Source organism: Oryx dammah, unplaced genomic scaffold (assembly GCF_014754425.2).
Source record: "Oryx dammah isolate SB20612 unplaced genomic scaffold, SCBI_Odam_1.1 HiC_scaffold_5, whole genome shotgun sequence".
NCBI lineage: Eukaryota > Metazoa > Chordata > Mammalia > Artiodactyla > Bovidae > Oryx > Oryx dammah.
In genome coordinates this window covers 101414783-101436807 of record NW_024070189.1, presented here as the reverse complement: position 1 = coordinate 101436807, position 22025 = coordinate 101414783, and the positions used below count along the sequence as shown (strand labels likewise).

Genomic DNA, 22025 nt, shown 5'->3' with positions numbered 1-22025 from the left:
GTCCACGTGCTTATTGGGGCCTCTCCCCTCTCCAGGACACCAAGGGGTCCAGGTGTTGAATCCAGGCATGGGGGGTCAGTAGGGCAGAACATGAGGTTGAGGGACAAGAGAGCTCCTGCGGGGGTCTGAATCAGTCCAGAGTGATCAAGAGGTAGGGGGCCACATCTGGGGGAAGCCAGGCTCTTAAAGTGCCCCAGCAATGTAGCGTGCACTTACACTTGCATACGTGTGCACTCATGCATATCTGTGCACTCACATATATGCAACATGCGTCATGCGCACAGATATGCGTGCATGCATACCTGGGAAGCCTGGGACAAGAGTGGGGGACAGAAGAGCGCCGGACGGGGTCCTGTTTTGAGAACCAGCACCGAATACTCAAATCTCCGCAGCCAAAGCTCTGGCTTACAGAGAAACGAGCTGCTGCCGGGATGGGAAGTCCGTCAGACCCCCAGAGGAGAATTACGCTGACAGAAGGGTCCCCATCGGAAGGGACCACATCCGGCGCAGTGTGATGGTCGAGGTAAGCCCATGTTCTTGCTCAAGGCACTTGGCCAGGGCCTGATTGGCTCCCCAGGGAGGTGGGGCTGGGGTGTGGGGGCCTTCCCCGAGCCAGGGGAAACCATTTGCACTCAGCCCCCACCAGTCCTGCTGTGGGGCCTGGGGCTGAAGGACCGTGGCAGCCATCCCCTCTCCAAGTGGCCTAACAGGCTTTGGTGCAGTGATGTGGGGCTCTCAAAGGTTGCAGGGAAGTGTCCTCCTGACACCCGGGGTCGATCGCCGTGGAGGGTGGCGTGCCTTTCTCTCCGGGCTGCCCATTTGTCATAGACAATTGTAGAGACTGTGACTCGGCATTTGGAGGGCCATCCTTGGAATGCCTGTGCGGGAAGGACGCAGAGCTTCCAGCTGGGGCGCCCAGACCACCCCCACCCCCCGCCTCGCCTCCCCTCTCAGCTCTGAATCTGGGATCTGCCACTTGTCCTTGGGGCTCACCGAGTGTCTTGTGATTCCCAGTCTGCTCTGAAGGATCGGGTGCTCACACTCACCCCATAGCGTGGGGGAGGTTGGAGAACGCACATGCCATCTCATCTCACAACGCTGAGCTTGTGGGAACAATGATGCCCCATCTTTTCTGGGGCTGCTCGGATGCATTAGAGCCCAGAGCTCTGGTCAGACTCCTGTTTATTGCTGCTCGGAGAGCACGCGGCAGCCCCACTGAAGGGCTGAAGCCCAGAATGTTGCCCCTCCCCAGCGGCCCAGCTGCAAACTGCTGCCCTCCCTCCGCTGCAGTCCTGGTGGAGCTGAGCACAAATGGTTTCCATCAGCACCAGGAGTCATGTGCGAGCTGGGCGGAACTCCCGGAGGCGGACCGGTCATTGCTGCAGCTTTGTTGACATGACGTGATGGAGTCCTCAGGGACCCGTGTGTCATCGGATGAGGCATGCGATCTCCACGAGCCAACAGGAATGGGATGGCCTCGACAGGAAATGCAGAAATCCCCGGCGACCCGCTGCAAAGCCCTGTGCACACTCCTGAGCCCACAGCCTGCCCTCCTCTCGACCTGGAGGCCTGGAGCTCTTGTCTCTTTCCTCTGCAAGAGGAATTTCTAAGATGTACAGAGAAGGATTCTCCTGTTCCTCCCCCTCACACTGCTCAGCTGTATCCAATGTCTGCAGCATCCGCTGGTCCAGCTATACACACTCAGCTGTAGGAGACGGGAGATATGATGTAGCCATCAGAAGACCTGAAATGTCAACGCAAAGACTGAAGCATGAATTAGAGAAATAGACTGATGCAACAGGAAATGCTGGGTGTGCGGATTCTCCCATCCCGCCCCACCATGGAACTCTGGGTGCGCGCTTCACTCGCTCTATTACACGATGGACCCAGACCAGACGTCACATGCCACCTACCGGGTTGGAGGCCGAATACAACAGAAAGGCCATTCCTGAGAGTCACGTGGTAGGGAGGAGGTGATGGCTGCACCATCATGAGTGCTGGGTCAGGTGGAAGAGGGGCCACTGCCATCCCGCCCGGCAACCCAGCTGGCTCAGGGGATTATGACCTTTCGAACTTTTGCTGGAGAGCCTTCGATCACCCCACCATGTCTCAGTGGAGTTCACAGAATCGAAAAGAAGGCCGACATAATTCACAGCCATGAGGAGAGCCTCACGGGCATCACAGGAGTGAAAGGGGGGTCTGCCCTCTTGGCCAGAGTTGGGCTCTGGAGTGACAGCCTTGAGTTCAAATGGGAACTGCTGGGCAGTTAAATGAGAGTGTGTGTGTAAGGCATCTCTTGAGTTCCTGGCCTGAGTGCTACAGAAATGGGAGCTGCTGTCATCCAGGCATTTATAATGGTCAACTGGGGGATCCTGGACACAAGCCAGGGATGCTTTTTCCATTTTAGGAGATGTCCATCAGCTGATGAATCCATAAACATGGTGCAAGGGGATACAGTTTTGCAATATTATGGAACATTACTCAGTCATGAAAAGCAATGAAGCACCGATTTGTGCTCCAATGTAGATGAACCTTGAAAACATTATGCTGAGCGAAAGAAGCCAGACACCAAAGATTGCATAGTGTACCATCCCATGTATATGAAATATGCAGAATAGATAAATCCCTAGAACAGGCAAGAATGAAGCACTGTTACGTGCTATAAGGTTGCAGAAAAGCCCTGCCAGAGATAAGAAAAGTGACATTTCACAGGGACCTTGTTTTGGAACCTGACTGGGAGCTGGCTCAAGCACAGAGGCAAAGGAGATTGGAAGCCAGGATCAGCTAAAAGCCAGGGCAGCGTGAAGGCAAGAGGCTGGCACCAGAGTCCCCTCTGAGTTAAGCTGGGAGAGGAGATAGGGCTGAGTGGCCAGGAGCAGCCCCACTGGCTATTTCAAAGGCTATGCTGGAGTGGGGTTGTGTCCGGGAGACCCTGGATGGTCAGGGGCCATGCTCAGCGCCAAAGGAAGGGTTCAGAGGAAAGGTTCTGCTTGGGTATCAGCAACCCCAAGTGTAAATGGAATCATACACTCTGTGGGCTTTCCTCTCTGGCTTCTTTCACTTAGCATGGTGTTTTTGAGGTCTGCTTACATGGTGTGGTAGTTTAGTCGCTCAGTCGTATCTGACTCTTGCAAACCCACAGACTGTAGCCTGCCTGGCTCCTCTATCCCATGGGATTTCCCAGGCAAGAATCCTGGAGTGGGTTGCCACTTCCTCCTCCAGGGGGTCTTCCCACGTCTCCTGCATTGCCGGTAGTCTCCCGCATCGCAGGCAGATTCTTTACTGCTGAGCCACCAGGGAAGCCGTATCTACAATCTACTGTTTTTCATATTCATATTAGCCCTACTGACGACTCTCTTTCCCCACATATAACTCCTGTATTGTAGCACGTATCAGTGCCTCATCCCTTTTCATGGTGTGTAGTGTTCCACTGTATCTGTTCACCCATTGGTAGACATCTGAGTTATGAATCATTTTTATGACTGTATAGCTATCATGGGTTCACAATGGCCAGGCCCTGTCCAGTGACAACCTCTCTGCCAACAAGAGACTGAGCTGATAGACTGGTAAGGGGGTTGCTGATGCCCAAGCAGAACCTTGGGGGCTCACCTTGGAGCCTGTGGCTGAGCAGATAAGCCTGCAGACCTCATGTCAGATGTGCTGGATGTGAGATGACAGTCCAGCTGGTGTCATCCACAAGGGTGTGCTTGGCCTCTTGGTGCCAACCATGGGCCATTTTGCTGAAGATTTGTCAGCTAGTTGCTCAGTGGGGACATCTGGTTGTGGCTTGTGTGGGTGAGGCAGGTTGATTGCGGGAAGTGGACGTGATCCAGACAGGTGCCTCCTGGACTCGTCATCCCTGGATGGATGATACCCATCTTTGCAGCATCTGCAGAGGACTGGGGGCAGAGGGTGGAGGGAGGGCAGTGAGAAGATCTAACAAGAACTGACTGTTCAGTAGCACCGAGAAGACGCCAGCCCTGTCTGAAGTACACCTAACCCTCATCAAGGTCAATGCCGTCATCACTTCCATCTTCAGTTCAGTTCAGTTCAGTCACTCAGTCATGTCCGACTCTTTGCGACCCCATGGACTGCAGCACGCCAGGCCTCCCTGTCCATCACCAACTCCTGGAGCCTGCTCAAACTCATGTTCATAGAGTCGGTGATGCCATCCAACCATCTCATCCTCTGTCATCCCCTTCTCCTCCCACCTTCAATCTTTCCCAGCATCAGGGTCTTTTCCAATGAGTCAGTTCTTTGCATCAGATGGCCAAAGTATTGGAGTTTCAGCTTCAGCATCAGTTCTTCCAATGATAACAAATAGAGGCCCAGGGAAGTTAAGTGAGTAGCTCCTGGGTCACCCAGCAAGCAGTGGGTGTATTAGGGTTCTCTGGAGAAACAGAATCGGTAGGACATAAATCTCTCTCTAGAAAGAGATTTATTGTAAGCAGTTGGCCTACACGATCATGTGTGCTAAGCTGCTTCTGTTGTGTCCGACTCTTTACGACCCCATGGACTGTAGCCCACGAGGCTTCTCTGTCCATGGGATTCTCCAGGCAAGAATACTGGAGTGGGTTGCCATGACCTTCTCCGGGGGATCTTCCCGACCCAGGGATCGAACCCGTGTCTCTTACCTCTTGTGCATTGGCAGGCAGTTTCTTTACTACTAGCGCCACCTGCGAAGCTTACAAGGTCATGGAGGCTGAGAAATCCACAGAACCAGGAGCGTCAAGGGCAGAGAAGATCGATGCCCCAACTCAAAGACTGTCTGGCAGAGAGAGGATTCATCCCTCTTCCGCCTTTTGTTGTATTTGGGCCCTCAGTGGAGTGGTGGGGGTTACCCACTCTGGGGAGGGCCATTTGCATCACAGTCCCTCCATTCAAATGCTGGCTCTTTTAAGAGATGCCCTCACAGACACGCCCAGAAGTAACAGGCACGCCCAGAAGTAATGTTTGATCAGATGTCTGGAGTTGACAAATAAAGTGAACCATCACAGTGGGAGAAATTGGGACCCCAGGAGGCTGTCTGGCTGCAGTGGTCAAAGATTAACCCTTTAAGGTCTGACCTCAAGTGGCCCCAGCTCACCAGTCTGCTGACAGTGCTAAAGGAGACCTGGAAAAGTTGGAATCCCACGGGTCAGGTGAAGCCCCGCAAGGTGTATCCCATAAATTTCGAGTGCTCCCCCTTTTTAAAAACATTGTTCATTTTTGGCTGTGCTGGGCCTTTGTTGCTGTGCACGGGGCTTCTCTAGCTGCAGTGGCCGGGCTTCTCATTCAGCAGCTTCTCTTGTCGCGGTGCATGGGCTCCAGAGCGCCGGCTCAGGAGCTGTGGTGCACGGTTTAGCTGCTCTGCAGCCTGCATAATCTTCCCAGATCAGAGACGGAACCTGTGTCTCCTGCGTTGGCAGGCAGATTCTCAACCACTGGACCACGAGGGAGGTTCTTGAGTGCTCCCTTTGAAGAGAACAAGCCACCTGCCTACTGGGTGATGTCGTAGAAGGGGTGGGGGCAGGAGCGTGAGGGACAGGAGACAGAGGAGGCACTGGACGGTAGGACAGAGACCCCCGTCCTTGGCAGGCCTGGGCGCCCCATTCTCAGCGCTCTTACAGGCCAGACGGGGCCTTGGATCCTGGCAGCCTTTGAGTCATTGTGTTCTTTACCCGGAGGGAGAAGCCGGGCTGGGATCTGGGTGGAAGGAGTGGTCAGGAGGGTGGGGTGGGGGTGTGAGAAGCCTGATCACTCTAGGCGTGGTTGATGAGTTTGACCAGAGCCGGGGGAAAGGGAAGCGAGCCTCAGTTTCCCCGTCTGCACACAGGAGGTAGGAGACCGGGTCCATCTCCGTGCCCTTGTGGCATCGTCCTGTGGGGTCCAGACTCCGCAGCTCCGAGTCTGCAGCCGAGGGACAGCGGCCCGTGCAGTGACTGCCTCCACTGGTGCTCAGTTCTCCCCGTTTCTGTGTTTCAGCCTGAAGGAGCCCCCCGATCATACACCTACAGTGCTTTCTTCTGTCCCAACGGTGAGTCTCCCACGCCCACCCTGCCCTTACGCCTCCACTGGTGCAGCTTCGTTGCTGCCAAGTGGACACCTGTCCTGCCTCGGGGCTGGGGACACCACAGCAAAGCCGCTGAAATGTCCCAGCTAGGGACACATGTAAGCCAGAGTGAGGACTGGGCTTCTGCCAGGCAAGAAGTAAGCACGGCATGATGGGTGACTGCAGGTGCCAACGAGAAAAGAGATTGCCATCAGGGGAAGGGGCTGTCGAACGTGGAGTCCCGAGGGAGGAACTGATGGTCTGGGGAAGGGAGGTCTTAGAGTCACAACATGCGAAAGCTGAGAGAATGAGAGTGACCCAGAACCCAGGGGTAGCAGAGGAGGATGTGGGAAGTTCAGACAGGTTCTGGGAAGTGTGAGATCTGGGGTCTACCCTGATCCCCTGAAATTGACATTGGGCCTGCCCGTGATCTGGAAATGGGTACGAAATGCCCAAATCCAGTGAGCGGAGTGGCCACAGAAAGATAATTCCACGCCTCTGCCTTGGTGGGGCCATGTCAGTGCTGGGAGGAACGTGAGCCTGAGCTGCCTATGGGAGGGTCTGACCCTACCCCATCCAACCCCTCCTCAAAGAGCCCTCCACTTTGGAGCTTGGGCTGGGCCTGGCACTGGACGCTCATCTGGCAGGTTTTGCCAAGGGGCAGAGCAGAGGATCTGAGATGGAATCCCCAGGTGATGCCAACCTCTAGGTGTACCACCTCCCTATTGCCAAGGCATTCACATCACACTCTGGACTCAGGCTTCCTTTTGACATCCCCCCTCCCCTTTTTTCAGTAGATAGCAAGACATCACATATATGTTCAAATGATTTTGTAAATAATTATATGTCTTTATTTTGGGGGACTTCCTTGTGGCTCAGCTGGTAAAGAATCCGCCTACAATGCGGGAGACCTGGGTCCGATCCCTGGGTTGGGAAGATCCCCTGGAGAAGAGAAAGGCTACCCACTCCAGTATTCTGGCCTGGAGAATTCCATGGACAGTCCATGGGGTCGCAAAGAGTCGGACATGACTGAGCGACTTTCACTTTATTTTTAGCTGTGCTGAGTCTCCATTGCTGAGTGGGCTCCTCTCTAGCTGTGGTGAGCAGGGGCTCCTCTCTAGCTGTGGTGTGCGGGCTTTCCATGGTGGTGGCCTCTCCTGTTGCGGAGCACAGGCTCTGGAGTACGGGAGCTTTAGTAGCTGCGGCTCACGGGCTCTAGGGCACAGGCTCAGTAGCTGTGGTGAAAGGTTGCTGCTGTGAGCCGTGAAGGACGGCTGGGGTCCTTGGCCTTCCGGGGAGAGGAATTTGATCCAGGTCCAGTGGTGAGGCTATTCAGAGCTTTTGTGTAATAAAATTTTATTAAAGTAGAAAAGAGATAGAGAAAGCTTCTGACACAGACATCAGAAGAGGGCAGAAAAAGTGCCCCCTTGCTAGTTTATAGCAAGAAGTTATATAGCTATTGGCAAGCTGCTAATTAAAGAAAGGAAATGTCTCGAAACTAAGTTGCACCAGACCCCTCACCCACAACATAAATTTTGAGATAACATGGCACAAGGTGAATCATCCTGGGCCATAAAACAATTGACATGAATCTTGAAGAAAGGCAGGTTTCCAAGCAAATGCACAGTTTCATTATCATAGCTTAAAAGAACATTTCCATGAGTAAAACATGCTGGTTTGTTGAGCCATTATCAGTTCTGAGTCTTAGGCAGAACCAACTTGAAAAAAGGCAGAGTCTAAGGTAGATACATAGTTCATTAATGCAACTTAAGAAAAACATTTCCATAAGAAAAATACATTGGTTAGCTCAAGGTTTGAGCAAAGTTAAGTTCAGGTGGAACCAGGCGTCATCCTGGCAACACAGAATTTTAAAAGAAACCTCCTTTTAATTTTGTATAGAGAAGGAAAAAAAGTTTGACACTTGTAGTTTGTTTCTTCCTGCCACTTAAGAGAGAGAAAAAACATGTCTGACCCTTGCAGCCTATTTCCTCCTCCTGGGTACCCCTAGCCTTACTGCCTGTTACCCTCTCTGACGCACTGGCTTAGTTGCTCCGTGGCATGTGGGATCTCCCTGGATCAGGGATCGAACCCATGTCCCCTGCACTGGCAGGTGGATTCTTTACCACTGAGCTACCAGGGAAGCTCTTAGAGAAATGCAAATTGAAACACAATAAGTTATCTGAATGAGTAAAATAAAAAGTAGTGACAACATGAAAAGGTGGCCAGGCTGTGGACAAGTTGGATCTTTCATACATTGCTGGTGGGAATGTAAAGTGGTACAGCCACTGTGGTTTCTTAGAACAGTTTGATGACTTTAAAAAACAACATGCTGTCAGCATACCCACTAGCAATTATACTCTTAGGCATTTCTTCAGAGAAACGAAGACTTACATTCATGCAAAAACCTGTATACAAGTGTTCATATCAGCTGGGAGCTCAGACGGTAAAGATTCGGCTTGCAGTGCAGGAGACCTGGGTTTGATCCCTGGGTTGGGAAGATCCCCTGGAGGAGGGCATGGCGACCCACTCCAGTATTCTCGCTTGGAGAATGCCATGGGCAGAGGAGCCTGGTGGGCTACAGTCCTTGGGGTTGCACAGTCAGACACGACTGAGCGACTAAGCACAAGCACAGCGCAAACTGAAAACAGCCTAGATGTCCTTCCGTGGGTGAAGGGTTAAGCAAACTGTGGTCTGTCCATATGTCAGAATATGAGCCAGAGATAAAAAGGAAGAAACTATTGATAATATGCAGCAACTAAAATGAAGGGGTTGAGTAAAAATTGAGTAAAAAAAAATCAATCCTAAAAGAATACATAAATGATTCTTTTTATAACATTGTCGAAATGATAAGATTTTAGAGATGGTGGTCATATTAGTGGTTGTTGGGGTGGGGGGAGAAAGGGTGTGCGTCTGGTGATAAAAGTGTAGCAAGAGGGATCCCACACAAATAGAACTAGAGAAATCTGAATGAGATCAAGGGATTCTAAGAATACCAGTATCCTGGTAATGACAGTATACTAGAATTTTGCGAGATGCTACCTTTGGGGAAACTGGGTCAAAGATTTCTCTTTGTTATTTCTTAGAGTCACATATGGGCTTTCCGGTGGTGCTAGGGGTAAAGAACCTGCCTGCCAATGCAGGAGGCATAAGGTTCGATCCCTGGGTCTGGAAGATCCTCTGGAGGAGCGCATGGCAACCCACTCCAGTATTTTTGCATGGAGAATTCCATGAACAGAGGAGCCTGGAGGGCTACAGTCCATAGGTTGCAAAGAGTCGCACATGACTGAAGCAGCTTAGCACGCACACACGCAGAGTCACATATGAATCTATAATTATCTCAGTAAATTTTAAATTAAAAACATTTCTAAAAGCCACTGCATGAGGACTTCCCTGGCAGTCCAGTGATTAGGACAGACTTCACTTTCCAATGCAGGGGGTTCAGCTTCAATCCCTGGTCAGAGAGCTAAGGTCCCACATGCTTTGCAGACAAGAAACCAGAACTTAGAATGGGAGCAATACTGTAAAATTCAATAAAGACTTCTAAAATGCACCCCGTAATAAATCTTAAAAAAGGCATGTGTACAAATACTGTATGATTCCACTTATATGATCTCTCTAGAGTATTCAATATCCTAGAGACAAAAAGTAAGGTAGTGGTTTTCAGGGGCTGGGGGAGAGGAAAATGGAGATTTATTGTTTTTTGTTGGTGGCGGTGGTTTTTAAAAATTTATTGTTTAATGGATACAGAGCTTTAGTTTTACAAGATGAGTGGAGTTCTTGGGGTGGATGCTGGTGATGTTTAAACAATGTGAATGTATTTAATGCCACTGACCTGTACACTTAAAAATGGTTTAAGATGGCAAATTTTGCATTCTGTGTGTTTTATCACAATTTTTAAAATTGGGAAAGGAAAAAGCAATACCTATGTGCTAGAGAAAATTTATAAAAATAGAAATACAAAAACTGTCTCCTCTAGTTCACATACAAAGACATTTTGTTGTATTCACTTTCCTAGGATTGATTATTGTTTTAGCATAGTTGTGACTCAAGAGGTGTGTAGTTTTATGTCTTGCCTTTTTCACTTAATACATCCTCAGCACTTTTCCCTGTTAATGTATTGTTTATAAAGTCTTTATAAACAGCACTTCAAAACAGCTTCATTATGGTCCATTAAAGGACTGCTGCATAATTTGATCATTACGGAACATTTTGAAACATTACTGGACGTTTGCACATTGTTTGTATTTTTCATATTATAATCCACACTAAGCTGAATATATTTATATTCAAAGTAAGATCAGGAACATTTTTAACATGTTTATTGAGGTATAATTGACATATAATAAATTAGATGTATTTTAAGTGTAGTTGAGTCACTGTTGAGAAACGTCTGTGAAGCCATCACCACAATTAAGGTAATGAAGATTTTTATTAACCCTAAAGTCATGCCCCTTTGAAATTCCTCTCCTCTCCACTCTTGTCTCTAGAGAACCACTAGTCTGCTCTCTGTCTCTGTAGATTACTTTGTACTTTTTAGAATTTTATGTAAGTGGAATCATACAAAATGTTCTCCTTTTTGTCTGACTTCCTTTACTCAACAAAAGAATTTCGAGATTTGACCACGTTGTGTGTATCAGTAATTCAGTCATTTTAAGTCTCAGCAGGATTCCATTGGATGTATGCATAACACTTTGTTTATCTACTCTCCTGTTGAAGGATATTTGAGTTATTTCTGGTTTGGGACTATTTCACATGAGCTACTATGAAAATTTGTGCCCAAGTCTTTGTATGGGTGATGTGTTTCCCTTTCTCTTGAGTCGATACCTAGGAGTGGAATAGCTAACGCATATAGTAAGTATGTTTTTTAACTTTTTAAGAAGCTGTCAAACTGTTTCCCAAAATGACAGTGCTATTTTGCATTCCCACAGGCACTGGATAAGCCAGTTCTGTCCCATTCTTACCAACACTTAGTATGGTCTGTTTAATTTTAGTCATTCTAATAGGTATCTAGTGGTATCTCACTATGGTTTTAATTTGCATTTCCATCATGACTCATGATATTAAGCACCTTTTCATATGCTTATTTGCTATCAGTATTTTTTGCGGGGGTGAAGTGTCTGATCGGATCTTTTAGCTTTTTAAAAGTTGAATTGTTTATTTGTATTTGGTTTTTGAGAGTATTTAAAAATGTATTCTGAGTACAAGTCATTTATCAGATGAATGCTTTGCAAAACTATTTCTCCCCATCTGTATCTTTTCATTATCTTAATAGTGTCTTTTAAAGAGCAGAAGATTTTATTTTAATGATGCTTATCACTTTTTCCTTTTATGGATTATTTTTTCTTGTTGTAGCTAAGAAATCTTTGCTCAATCCTACAGTTTCTTCCCAGAGTTTTATAGTTTTAGGCTTTAATCCATTTCAAGTTTAACTCTTGGAGCCCATGCAAGGTATGGATCAGAGTTCCTTTTTCTTCATCTGGAGATTTCATTGTTCTAACATCATTGGTTGAGGACTTTTGCTGTTGAATTGCTTTTGCAACTTTGTTGAAAATCAGGTGTTTATACATGTATGGGTCCGTTTCTGGACTCCCTCTTCCGTTCCGCGGAGCCTTTGTCTGTAATGACACTGATGCTGCACTCTTGGGATTGCCATAGCTTTAGAGTAAGTCTCAGTGTCGGATGATGTGAGTCCTTCTTGTTTATCAAAGTTGTTTTGACTCTTTTGGATCCTTTGAGTTTCCACATAAATTTTGAAATCAACTTGGCAATTTCTTCAAAAGACCCTGCTGGGATTTTGATTGGGATTACATCGAATCTATAGATCAGTTTTGGGGGGGGGTAATTAACATCTTCATAATGTTATTTTCTGACCCACGAACACAGTCTAGCTCTCCACTGATTCACATCTTTAGTTTCAGCAGCATTTTGCAGTTCCCAGCGTACGGGTCTTGCCCACCTTTTGTAGGATTTATCGCTGTGAGTGTTTCATCTTCTGTGCTCTATTGACTAAGAGGTCATCAAACCAGCTCCACTCCACCGTGCTTCCTGCAGCTTCGTGGGGGAGCCACACTGGGACCGGTCCCCTGAGGTCCTGATGCTCAGCTCTGGGCATGGGCAGGGGGAGGAAGGATGCTTCTGGTGCCCCCTCAACACCTCATCTCTTTCCCTCTATCCAGAGAGAGTCCACATCTCCACACCCAACAAGTACGAGTTCCAGTATGTGCAGCGGCCACTGCGCCTCACCCGTTTCGACGTGGCCGTGCGAGCCCACAATGATGCCCGCGTGGCCTTGTCCCCAGGGCCCCAGGACACAGCGGGCATGATCGAGATTGTTCTGGGGGGGGACCAGAACACCAGGTCCTGGATCTCCACCAGCAAGATGGGCGAGCCGGTGGCCAGCACACCCACGGCCAAGATCCTCTCCTGGGATGAATTCAGAACATTCTGGATCAGCTGGCACAGCGGGCTCATCCAGGCATGACTGGGTTTGCCTGGGGTGGGCATGGGAACCACCTGGTCCTCTGGCACTTGTTTCCTGATCCATGTGATGTGACGGCAAGGCGGGAAGAGAGGGGGAAAACTCGAGGCAGCCCTCAATTGCTTACAGTCTGCCTGGCGTTGCTTCCAAAAACACTAGTGGGAGCTGTGGCAGAGAAGGTGCCCAGGGATCTGGGAGGCCAGGGAGAAAGAGAATGGGTATGAGCAGGTAAGGTGAGGACTCTGGACACTTTCTAGGCCAAGCAAAGGAAAGAAAAGAAGTAGGTGTGAATGGCTTCCTAGAGGAGGGGTATAGCCAGGTGGTGTTTTGAAGTATGAATAGGAGTTCGCCAGGCAAACTGAAGCAGCGGCTGTTTCAAGCAGAGGGAGCTACATATGCAAGGTTCCGGGAAGCCCAGTGACTTTGGAACCTACAGATGCCCCACTTGTGTCTCTGTTGGGTGTTCAGCAAACAGTGTGGTTTCTAGTTTCTCTCATTGCTGATGCCTTGAGAATCCCACCCCACCCCGTGAATGTGGCCAAGGCCTCTGACCATGTCTGAACCCAGCCTGCTTCCTGCCAGCACCCAGCAGCCTTGGCCTCTTCTTCCAGGTTGGCCATGGTCCAGAGCCATCCAATGAATCTGTCATCATGGCCTGGGCCCTCCCCAAACCGCCAGAGGTCCAGTTCATCGGTTTCTCCACTGGCTGGGGTTCTGTGGGCGAGTTCCGCATCTGGAGGAAGGTGGAAGCAGATGAGAGCTACAGCGAAGCCTTCACCCTGGGGGTTCCACACAGCGCCATCCCCGGGTCTGAGCGCGCCGCCGCCTCCATCATAGGTGTGTCTGCCCTGCAGCCTGGCTTGGGGAGGATGGGGGCAAGTGTCACCTCCGGTTCATTCTCATTCTGGGTTTTGTAGGGGGCAAGTGCCTTTGGGGCCTTTAGCCACACACCCACTCGCCTGACTGGCAAGCAACTTCCAGTGTCTTCTCTGTGTTGGGTGCTGGGGCCAGACTCAGAGGTGACCCTAAGCCTGCCCTTTGGGGGCTCAAGTCTGGCTGAAGAGGCAGGTCCTTGCCCTCTGTGGGGTGCCCCCGAGGGGTGTGTGGTGAACTTCATGAGGGCAGTGTGTCTAGGGTGATATACAAGCAGGCTGAAAGGCCAGGTGAAGTTAGCCAGGTATGGGGTGGTGGGTGGGGGCTCTGGGGGTCCAGGTGAGAGGGGAGAGACCATTTCAAATGCTTAGAGTGCTTACTGAGCAGGGGTAAGAGGCTGTGGCCAGGGACTCCTTGAGCACTGGATTGTCTCCTGTGGCCCAGGCACAGGAGTGGAAAGTGGGGACTACGTGACCCATCTAGTGCTGGAAATTGGAAGGGTGAGGAGGGCGTGAAAGGCCAGGAAGAGGCAGACAGACATGAAGGAGGGGTCTTGGGTCTCTGTGACGTCAGAGGACAGAAGCCCTGGCGCCTGAGGCAGCTTGGTGGTTGTCACCGGGTTGGAGGATGCTGGAGTTTATGATTTCTGAAGCATGAAATCAATTCAGATGTGGCCTTGGGGATGATGGCCCAGCTTGAGGTGATGGGCATAGGGGAGAAGACAGACAGGCAGGGATGGAGAGGAGATGCAGGCAGGTAACTGTGTGCCAGCCAGTGGCTTCAGCGCAGCGGGATGGAAGTGTAGCAAAGAACTGGAAAACCCAGAAAAAGGCGGCAAGAAAGTAGCCAGCCAGGCCCCGCCACAGGAGGAGGCTGCGGGAGCAGCGGCAGCCTCAGTGGGCAGAGGAAGGGAGGTGTAGTCAGCAGGGAGTCCAGGAAGTGTATCAGCAATATTTCGGGGCATAAAGGCCAGGGAGAGGGGGACAGAGTACTGAGGGATGAGAGCACAGTAAGTCAGAAATAACAGGAGAAAAGAACTTTCAAAAACACACCAACAATACCACACATATAAGAAAACTCGTGGTAAAGAGAAAACCACATTTCATATTGGAAGTCAGAAAGAATATGTGGAATGGAGTCAAATGACTGGATTGACATCTTAACGTTTGTGGGATGCAGCCAAAGTTGTGCTAAGAGGAAAATGTATAGTCTCAATTGCACTTATTTAAAAATCTAGGAAGGAAAAAGCGTTTACTAATAATAACATAATGAAAAGGTAGAAAGAACTGAGTTACAACTAAAGAACATGGAAGGAAGCATGTAAGATAGGGCCAGCAAGTGTCCACCAAGGCCAAGAGATCAAGCAGGCTGGATGGGCAAGGATGCCTCGCAGTCTCAGAGGGCAGCACTGGCAATCGGATAATGGGAGGCTGGTGTTAGGCCACGGGTGGGCTCCCTCTGAGGAAAGTCGTCCCTAGGACAATGCCAGGGCATTGAATGAGGCCAGTCCTCAGCCCATTCTTCCTCTTCCTTCTCACCAGGAGATGTCATGGGGCCAACTCTGAACCATCTCAGCAACCTCCTCCGGCTTCCCTTCGGCTGCGGAGAGCAGAATATGATTCATTTTGCACCTAATGTCTTTGTCTTGAAGTATCTCCAGAAAACCCGGCAGCTCAGCCCTGAGGTGGAGAGGGAGACCACCAACCACCTAGTGCAAGGTACTGGGGTGCAGCAGCCTCGGCCACACTGGGCGCAGCCCACATACCACGTGCAGAGGATGGGGAAGAAGGCAAAGACGTTGGAAGAGGCCAAATGGGTGGCCTGATCTGGCCCCTGTCAGTCGGAGCCTGGCATCTGCACCTGTTAGGAAACCGATCTGATTGCTGATAATCAGCCATGGGGGGAGGAACAGCATCTTCTAAAAATGTAAATTTTCCTGAACAACCAGAGCAATATAATAGCATTATAAAAACATTTGGGGAAAAATAATAAATCCCTATAAGCTTCCCATCATGCTGGCTCTCCTCTACCCTCCAGGAGCACAGGGTAGCTTTGCCGTTCTTGGTGTCTCATAACACAGCATCCTGTGGCATGCCTCCCCTCAACCCTGTCCTGTGTGCATAAGATTCTCCCACTGGGCTTTGGGGAGCTGTTGTCCATTCACCTCCATTACTATGTGGAGACAGCAGTCGGCATGTCTGTGGATGGGCTGCGGAGCTATTTGCAACTCAGGGCTTTTAGAATGGTACTGTCGGTGATTGTCCTCTTTGCATACTTGGTGAAAACTCATCCAAATTTCTGTGGGGTGAAACCGTTGGGTCTTAGGATGGGTTCAGTTTGTAATCACTTTGGGAGGCTACCTTGTGTTTTCATCACGTGCATTAATGAAACACGACATACTGAACTCTCCTCTTATTTCCAGTTTTATTTATTTATTTTATTTCCAGTTTTTTCCCCCCTAAATAACATTGAACGTCTTCAGAAGTAAACCACCAGTACTGAATTTCAGAAATAACAAAGCACCATTGTACTTCTTTAGAAATGAATAACACAGATCATCTTCACAGATTAAATAACACAACACTGAACATCTTCATAGATAAAATCATCATAAATAAATAACACAGCCCTGGACATCTTCCATTGCCATGAATCAAGTCCTTAGGGCAAGGAACAGTCCTGTTTGGGGGTAGGGTACAGGGCCTCTGAGGGCCCTGAATTACCCTCTGCACATCTAAGCCTTGCAGGGAGTGGGAGGAGGGAAGGCTGGAGATGGCATCCCAGCGCTGTCAGAGATTCCCATTCTGTGTCCCTGGGTAGGACCTGCTTTTCTCAGCGCCTTTGTCTCCTTCCCAGGTAACAAGGGAGTTAAAGTCAGTTGATACCAAAATTCTGGGGCCTCCTGGGCTCTGCTTCTAGCCTTACAGTGGAGCCAAAGTGAAAGGGAAGCATGGAGGAGGCTGAGCCTAGCTCTGAAGCTGGCATCTGCCTCATGCCAGGCATGTGCAGCTCTATCCACGCTGCCCTGAGTTTCCCTCCTTGTGCCCCTGTGCTAAGGGTCCTCGTTTCCCAGATGAGCAAAGTGAGCCTCCTGGGAGTGAAAACGCGCCCAAGACCTCACAGGGGCAAGTTGTGGGGGCTTCTCAGACCCCAGGCTCCTCTGGACTGGGGCACAAGGGGCAGGCAGGGCACTAGACCAAGCCAGAAACCACCATCACAATCACGGAAATTTACCGAAAACGATTCAAGAATGCCTGGCTCAGATGATGCTGGCCCCTGTGAGATGGGGAAACAGAGGCATGTGAAAATCTCAATTCCTAAGACAAATCTGGAGTCCTTGCCTCCTGGCCCGTTGTGGCTCCCTGTTATTATGTTCCAAAGGCAGTCCCGATGATCTAGAACCATCTGTCCTCATGGATGAGAAAGGAAAAACTTGCAATGAAAAATGTGTAGCTCTCCGAGGGGCTTCCCTGGTGGTCCAGTAGTTCCCACTTCAGGGGCATTCGTTCAATCGCTGGTTGGGGAACTAAGATCCCGCATGTTGTATGGGGCACAGCCAAAAAATAAAATGAACGTGCAGCTCTCAGAGAGAAAGAGAAGTCAGAGGTTGCCATGGGCTAGAGGTCTGGCTTTGTGAAGGCTGACCACAGACTGCCCAGAACCTTAAGTCTGCTTGGTCCATGGTGGAGGGGGAGGGGCAGGGCTCAAGTTGGCAGGTTGTGAAAGTCTAGGATGTGGGTGAGCCCTGGCCTCCCAAGGCCAGGCACTCACCTCAGTGAACCCATCCAGACTCAGGTCCTTGACTGCCATCCAGAGTGGGATGACCTATAGGGGTGAGCGGCAGCCTGGACCTCCCCTCTACCCAGACAGCCAGATCTGGTGTCCAACAGCTCTTTAGACTCAGTAAGCCCCAAATCGACCCCCACCCCCTGGTTTTCCGACAAACCTCTGGTGTTAGTTCCCTTGGGCTGCCGTAACAAAGTAACGCAAACTGAGTAGGGTATCTGTAGGACTTTATTCTGTCCACTTGAAAAGTATTCACAACCTTAAAGTTGAGAGTTATGTTTTACTTGGTGGGAATTTTTAGGACTTCAGGCCCCGGAGACAGCATCTCCAGTAATCCTGAGAGAGCAGCTCCTAGAGGGGAGGCGCCAGGTTACATAGAAGTTTTACAACAAAGGGCGGGTAGTCTGAACAGCAAAAGATTATTGTTAAAGTAAACCAGATATTCCAAGTTAAGGAATTTGGTGCTTTTCTCTGTATGGGAAGATGCAAGAGTTTGGGCTCACGGAAATTATTCCTTTGATGTGCGCCTCTTCCTGTTATGCACATCCCCAGCTCCCCTGGGGCTCACTGCAGGGAGCGGTGGCAGTGTGACGGTAGACTCGATCTAGATGGCAAGTGTCCTCCTTCCTGAGCGCTCCCAGGGCTCACCAGCTCATATTAGAGGGCTGCAGTGGCTGGTGACCGCGGCACCCTTGTTACTGATACGGCAGGAAATACTCCACGTCTCAGTTCCCTCATGATTCGGGAGGCTGGAGGACTAAAATCAAGGTGTCAACAATGTTGATTCTGTCAGGAGGCTCTGAGGGAGCGGCTATCCCAGGACGCTGTCCTGGCGGGCTTCTGGTCGTTTCCCTCTCTTCTCTGAGGATGCCAGTCATTGGGTTTAGGGCCCAGCCCGATTCAGAAGTGTAATTCCATCTGTAAAGACCCTCACTCCCCGTAAGGTCACATTCTGAGGTTCCAGGCGGACGTGATCGGGGGGATGCTGTCCACCCCGGTCTGAGCTCCTGCTCCCTCTTCCCCAGGCTCCACGGACGTAGATCGGTGCGTCCTGCTGGTCAGGATGCTGTGTTTAGCACCCTCTGCATTCTTGTTTTCTTCACATCTTGTTCAGTTAAGGTAGCTCTGACACTATTGCAGAGCTCCTCCCTGCCCGTCGCCACCCCCCGGTCCAAGCCCATGTCTTGGTCGCCTAGACTGTCCCACCTCCCCAGTGTCTGCTTCCTCTCCAGACCCGACAATCCACCCACTACCTCTGCCCCCTCACCCCCTCCTCTCATCCCCCTGCTGCCCTCACAATAAGCCCAACTGCCTGGCCCTGCTTTGGAGGCCCCAGCCCCACTGACTCTCCTCCTTCTTGTCCTCCTCAATCCCTCGCTGATCTGAGCAAACGAAGCTCTGGCTCCAGTGGATAGAGCAACAGCCTCTTCAGGTGCTGGGGTGGGTGAGGGTGTGTGGCAAAGGGCCCTGCCTGGAGATAATGCATTTCACTGTCCCACCCCACCAGGCATGACTGAAGGCCAGTGTGTTGCCAGGAGTCATAAAGGGGTGATATCAGGAAACAAAAGAGAAATAAACTAGAGGTTTCAATCCCTCCAGCTGTGCATGCGGGATAGTTTCAAGGATCCCAGCTATAGGTGTGGGGCAGTTTCAAGAGCCCTAGCTGTGTTGTGAGACAGTTTCAAGGACCTCAGATGTGGGCATGGGGCAGTTTCAGGGACCCCCCCCATGTGGGTGTGGTATTGTTTTGGGGGTCCTGGGGTAGAATGTTGGCCAGCCAGCCATTCACCAGGGTGCTGTCCCCTCTTGCCCCACAGGCTACCAGAGACAGTTGACCTACAAGCACCAGGACGGCTCCTATAGTGCTTTTGGAGAGCGGGACGAGTCGGGGAGTATGTGGTGAGTCCTCGTTCCCCAGGCATGGCTACTGAGGTTCCCCCACGTGAAACCACAGCCTCATGTCCAGCACAGCATAGCCAGGACCCCTGGGGCTTGATTCTGTCGACTGACAAAGTACATGCAACCTAAAGGTTGAGAGTTATGTTTTATTTGGCAGAAACTTTTAAGGACTTCAGGCCCAGGAGACGTCTCAAGTAACCCTGAGAGAACTGCTCCATGGAGGCAAGGGGAGGAGCCAGGTTATATAGAAGTTTTGTAACAAAGGGCAGGTGTCTGAACATCAAAAGATTATTATTAATTAAAGAAAACCAAATAACCCAAGTTGAGGAATTTAGTCCTTTTCTGTGTGTGGGAAGATGCAAGAATCTGGTCGCACCGAGACAGTTTCTTTCACATGCACCGCAGCTCTCTGGGGCCAGTGCCGGCATCCTGTGTTTCCACCTCCTGAGCTTTCTTTCCTCGGGGGTCACCGTAGGGAGTGTTGCCGTCTGATGGCTGCTAGACGCCGCTGTTCTTCTCCTTCCTGAGTTCCCTCAGGGCTCACCCGCTCACACTGGGAGGGCTGCAGTGGCTGATGACTGTGGCAACCTTGTTTACTGACGTGGCAGGGAACGTTCTATTTCTCAGTCCCCAGGGTGGTGGGCTTCCCTTGTGGCTCAGCTGGCGAAAGAATCTGCCTGGGTTTGATCCCTGGGTTGGGAACATCCCCTGCAGAAGGGAGCGGCTACCTGCTCCAGTATTCTGGCCTGGAGAATTCCATGGACTCTACAGTCCATGGGGTCGCAAAGAGTCGGACACGGCTGAGCGACTCACTTTACTTTCACTTCAGGGTGATGAGGAGCCTGTGTGGAAAGTGGAGACAGCCATGGTCCTAGCGCCTGGGGGTTAGAGGTTTGGTTGGGATGGGGGGGTTTCTTCCTGGCCTGCGTGTGGTGGAGCTGGAAGCAGTGGCTGCTATTGTTTCTGCTTCCGCTGTTGTTGCCACAGTGCCCAGGAACGGAACCCCTGCTCTCCGGCCCCTTGTGGATGAGTCCTGGGTTCTCTGAGCCTCCTCAGAGGCCACTGGACCCAGGAATGGGGTTACCCTGAGCAGGAGGGGATGGACTGGGAGAGGCCAGACCACTGCCTTGACGCTGCGTTGGAGAGTTCAGGAGGAGCATTCTGGGGTCAGATTTCCCAGTGGCTTCCTCTGGCTTTCAGGGTCAGCTAGGGCAGGGAGGACCTGCATATACTTATGTCTTACTCCCTAGGAGTTCTTGGCATCATCAGGGATTTGCCTCATCCACTTTGGGGCTGACTGAGGAAGTAGGGTACCCCCAACTTCCTGTTTCTAGTGGGGCCTCCTTCTCAGTGCCACACCTGGATGGCACCTGCAGCACCTGTGGGCATGGAAAGTGTCTGGTCCTTAAATCAACAGTGTCCACTGCACAGCAGCAGTGCCCAGGGCCAGGGGCACAGGGGCACAGCTGGCTGAGCCCACACTGCAGTGCAGAGTCACTCACTCGGCTCCAGAGGGGCCCAGCGTTGGTGACCTGCTCAGCTCCGCAGTCCCCAGAAGTCTGTCCCATTTCTGTCCCAGGACCCTGCCTTGCTGACAGCCCCTGAGGCAAGGCCACAGTCATGCTCTAGCAAGCAGAGGCCCCCACCCACTCTCGGGGATGGCTGAAGTCATTGAGTCACTCTCTGAAAGCTGGCCAAGTCCTGACAGTTCCAAGAGGCCTCCATCACTCAGAAATAGTGAGCTGTGATCTGTGTACGCCTTCCCACAGTTCTCACACACACTGAACAAGAGAAGATGAATTCTGCTGTGGTCATGGAAACGAGACACCCAGCACGTTTGCCTCTCCTCCTTGGCCTTGTAAAACCTCTTCATAGATCAAAGTTGCCGGAAGCACAGGACATGGGCAATAGCAATACACGGGGCATCCACCCTGGAGCTGAGCAAACCTAGTCTCAGTCTTGTGTGAACTGTGTGACCTTAGACCAGATGCTCAACTTTTCTGTTTCCTCACCACACATCCCTCTCAAGACCAGGATCTAGGAGGCACTGGGATAAGGGTGTAAGGATGCTCATCACAGGGCCAGGTACCCACTGGGATGGGTGCCTTGTTAGTACCACTCCCTAAATACTTAGGGCTTCCCTCATAGCTCAGTCAGTAAAGGATCTGCCTGCAGTTCAGGAGACCCGGGTTTGATTCCTGGGTTGGGAAGATCCCCTGGAGAAGGAAATAGCAACCCACTCCAGTATTCTTGCCTGGAGAATCTCATGGATAGAGGAGCCTGGCAGGCTACAGTCCATGGGGTCGCATGAGTTGGACACGACTTAGCGACTAAACTAGCACCACCTAAATACTTGGGTGGAAAGTCCAGGATCCAGTCCAACTTCTTTTAATCTCAGGGTCTGTTATAGATAGGTTCCTGTGCATCCAATGTACATTCATTCATTTATTCGTTTGTTCATCCAAGTGTTTAATATTTGCCAAGCTATTGTTCTAGTTCCAAGGGAACAAGAAAGGCACAGTCCCTGCCTCCAAGAGAGAAAGAGAGACCCTTCATGAGATGTAATATTAGCTACTGCTGTGTAATAAGTTACCTCCAAAACATAGCCATTTAAAACAACAAATATTTATTGTCTCAGTTTCGTGGGTCAGGAATTCAGGCGTGGATTAGCTGGCATTGCTGGCTCATGACCCCTCCCAAGGTTACAGTCATGGTATTGGCTGGAGCTATCATCATCGAAAGGCTTGACTAGGGCTGGAGCATTTGTTTCCCAATTGGTCCTCTCCCATGGCTGTTGACAGGGGGCCTGGGTTTCTCACTGAAGACCATTCCATAGGGCTGCTTGCATGTCCTTACAGCATGGCAGCTTACTTCCCCTGAAATAAAAATCAAAGAGAGAAAGTAAGGAGGGCGCCACAGGCTTTTATCATCTGGTTTCCTGAATCATACTGTCACCCC

At 50.5% G+C, this 22025-nt stretch overlaps 1 protein-coding gene across 1 annotated transcript in view; it reads left to right on the top strand.

Moving 5' to 3' along the window:
- Positions 1–22025, top strand: part of CPAMD8 (C3 and PZP like alpha-2-macroglobulin domain containing 8) — a 96833-nt gene that overhangs the window by 54216 nt on the left and 20592 nt on the right. The window contains exons 22-27 of the mRNA XM_040241671.1: positions 393–523; positions 5965–6016; positions 12208–12506; positions 13121–13346; positions 14924–15100; positions 18986–19067. Coding sequence (XP_040097605.1) covers positions 393–523; positions 5965–6016; positions 12208–12506; positions 13121–13346; positions 14924–15100; positions 18986–19067 — 967 coding nt within the window. The remainder of the gene's footprint in view (positions 1–392; positions 524–5964; positions 6017–12207; positions 12507–13120; positions 13347–14923; positions 15101–18985; positions 19068–22025) is intronic.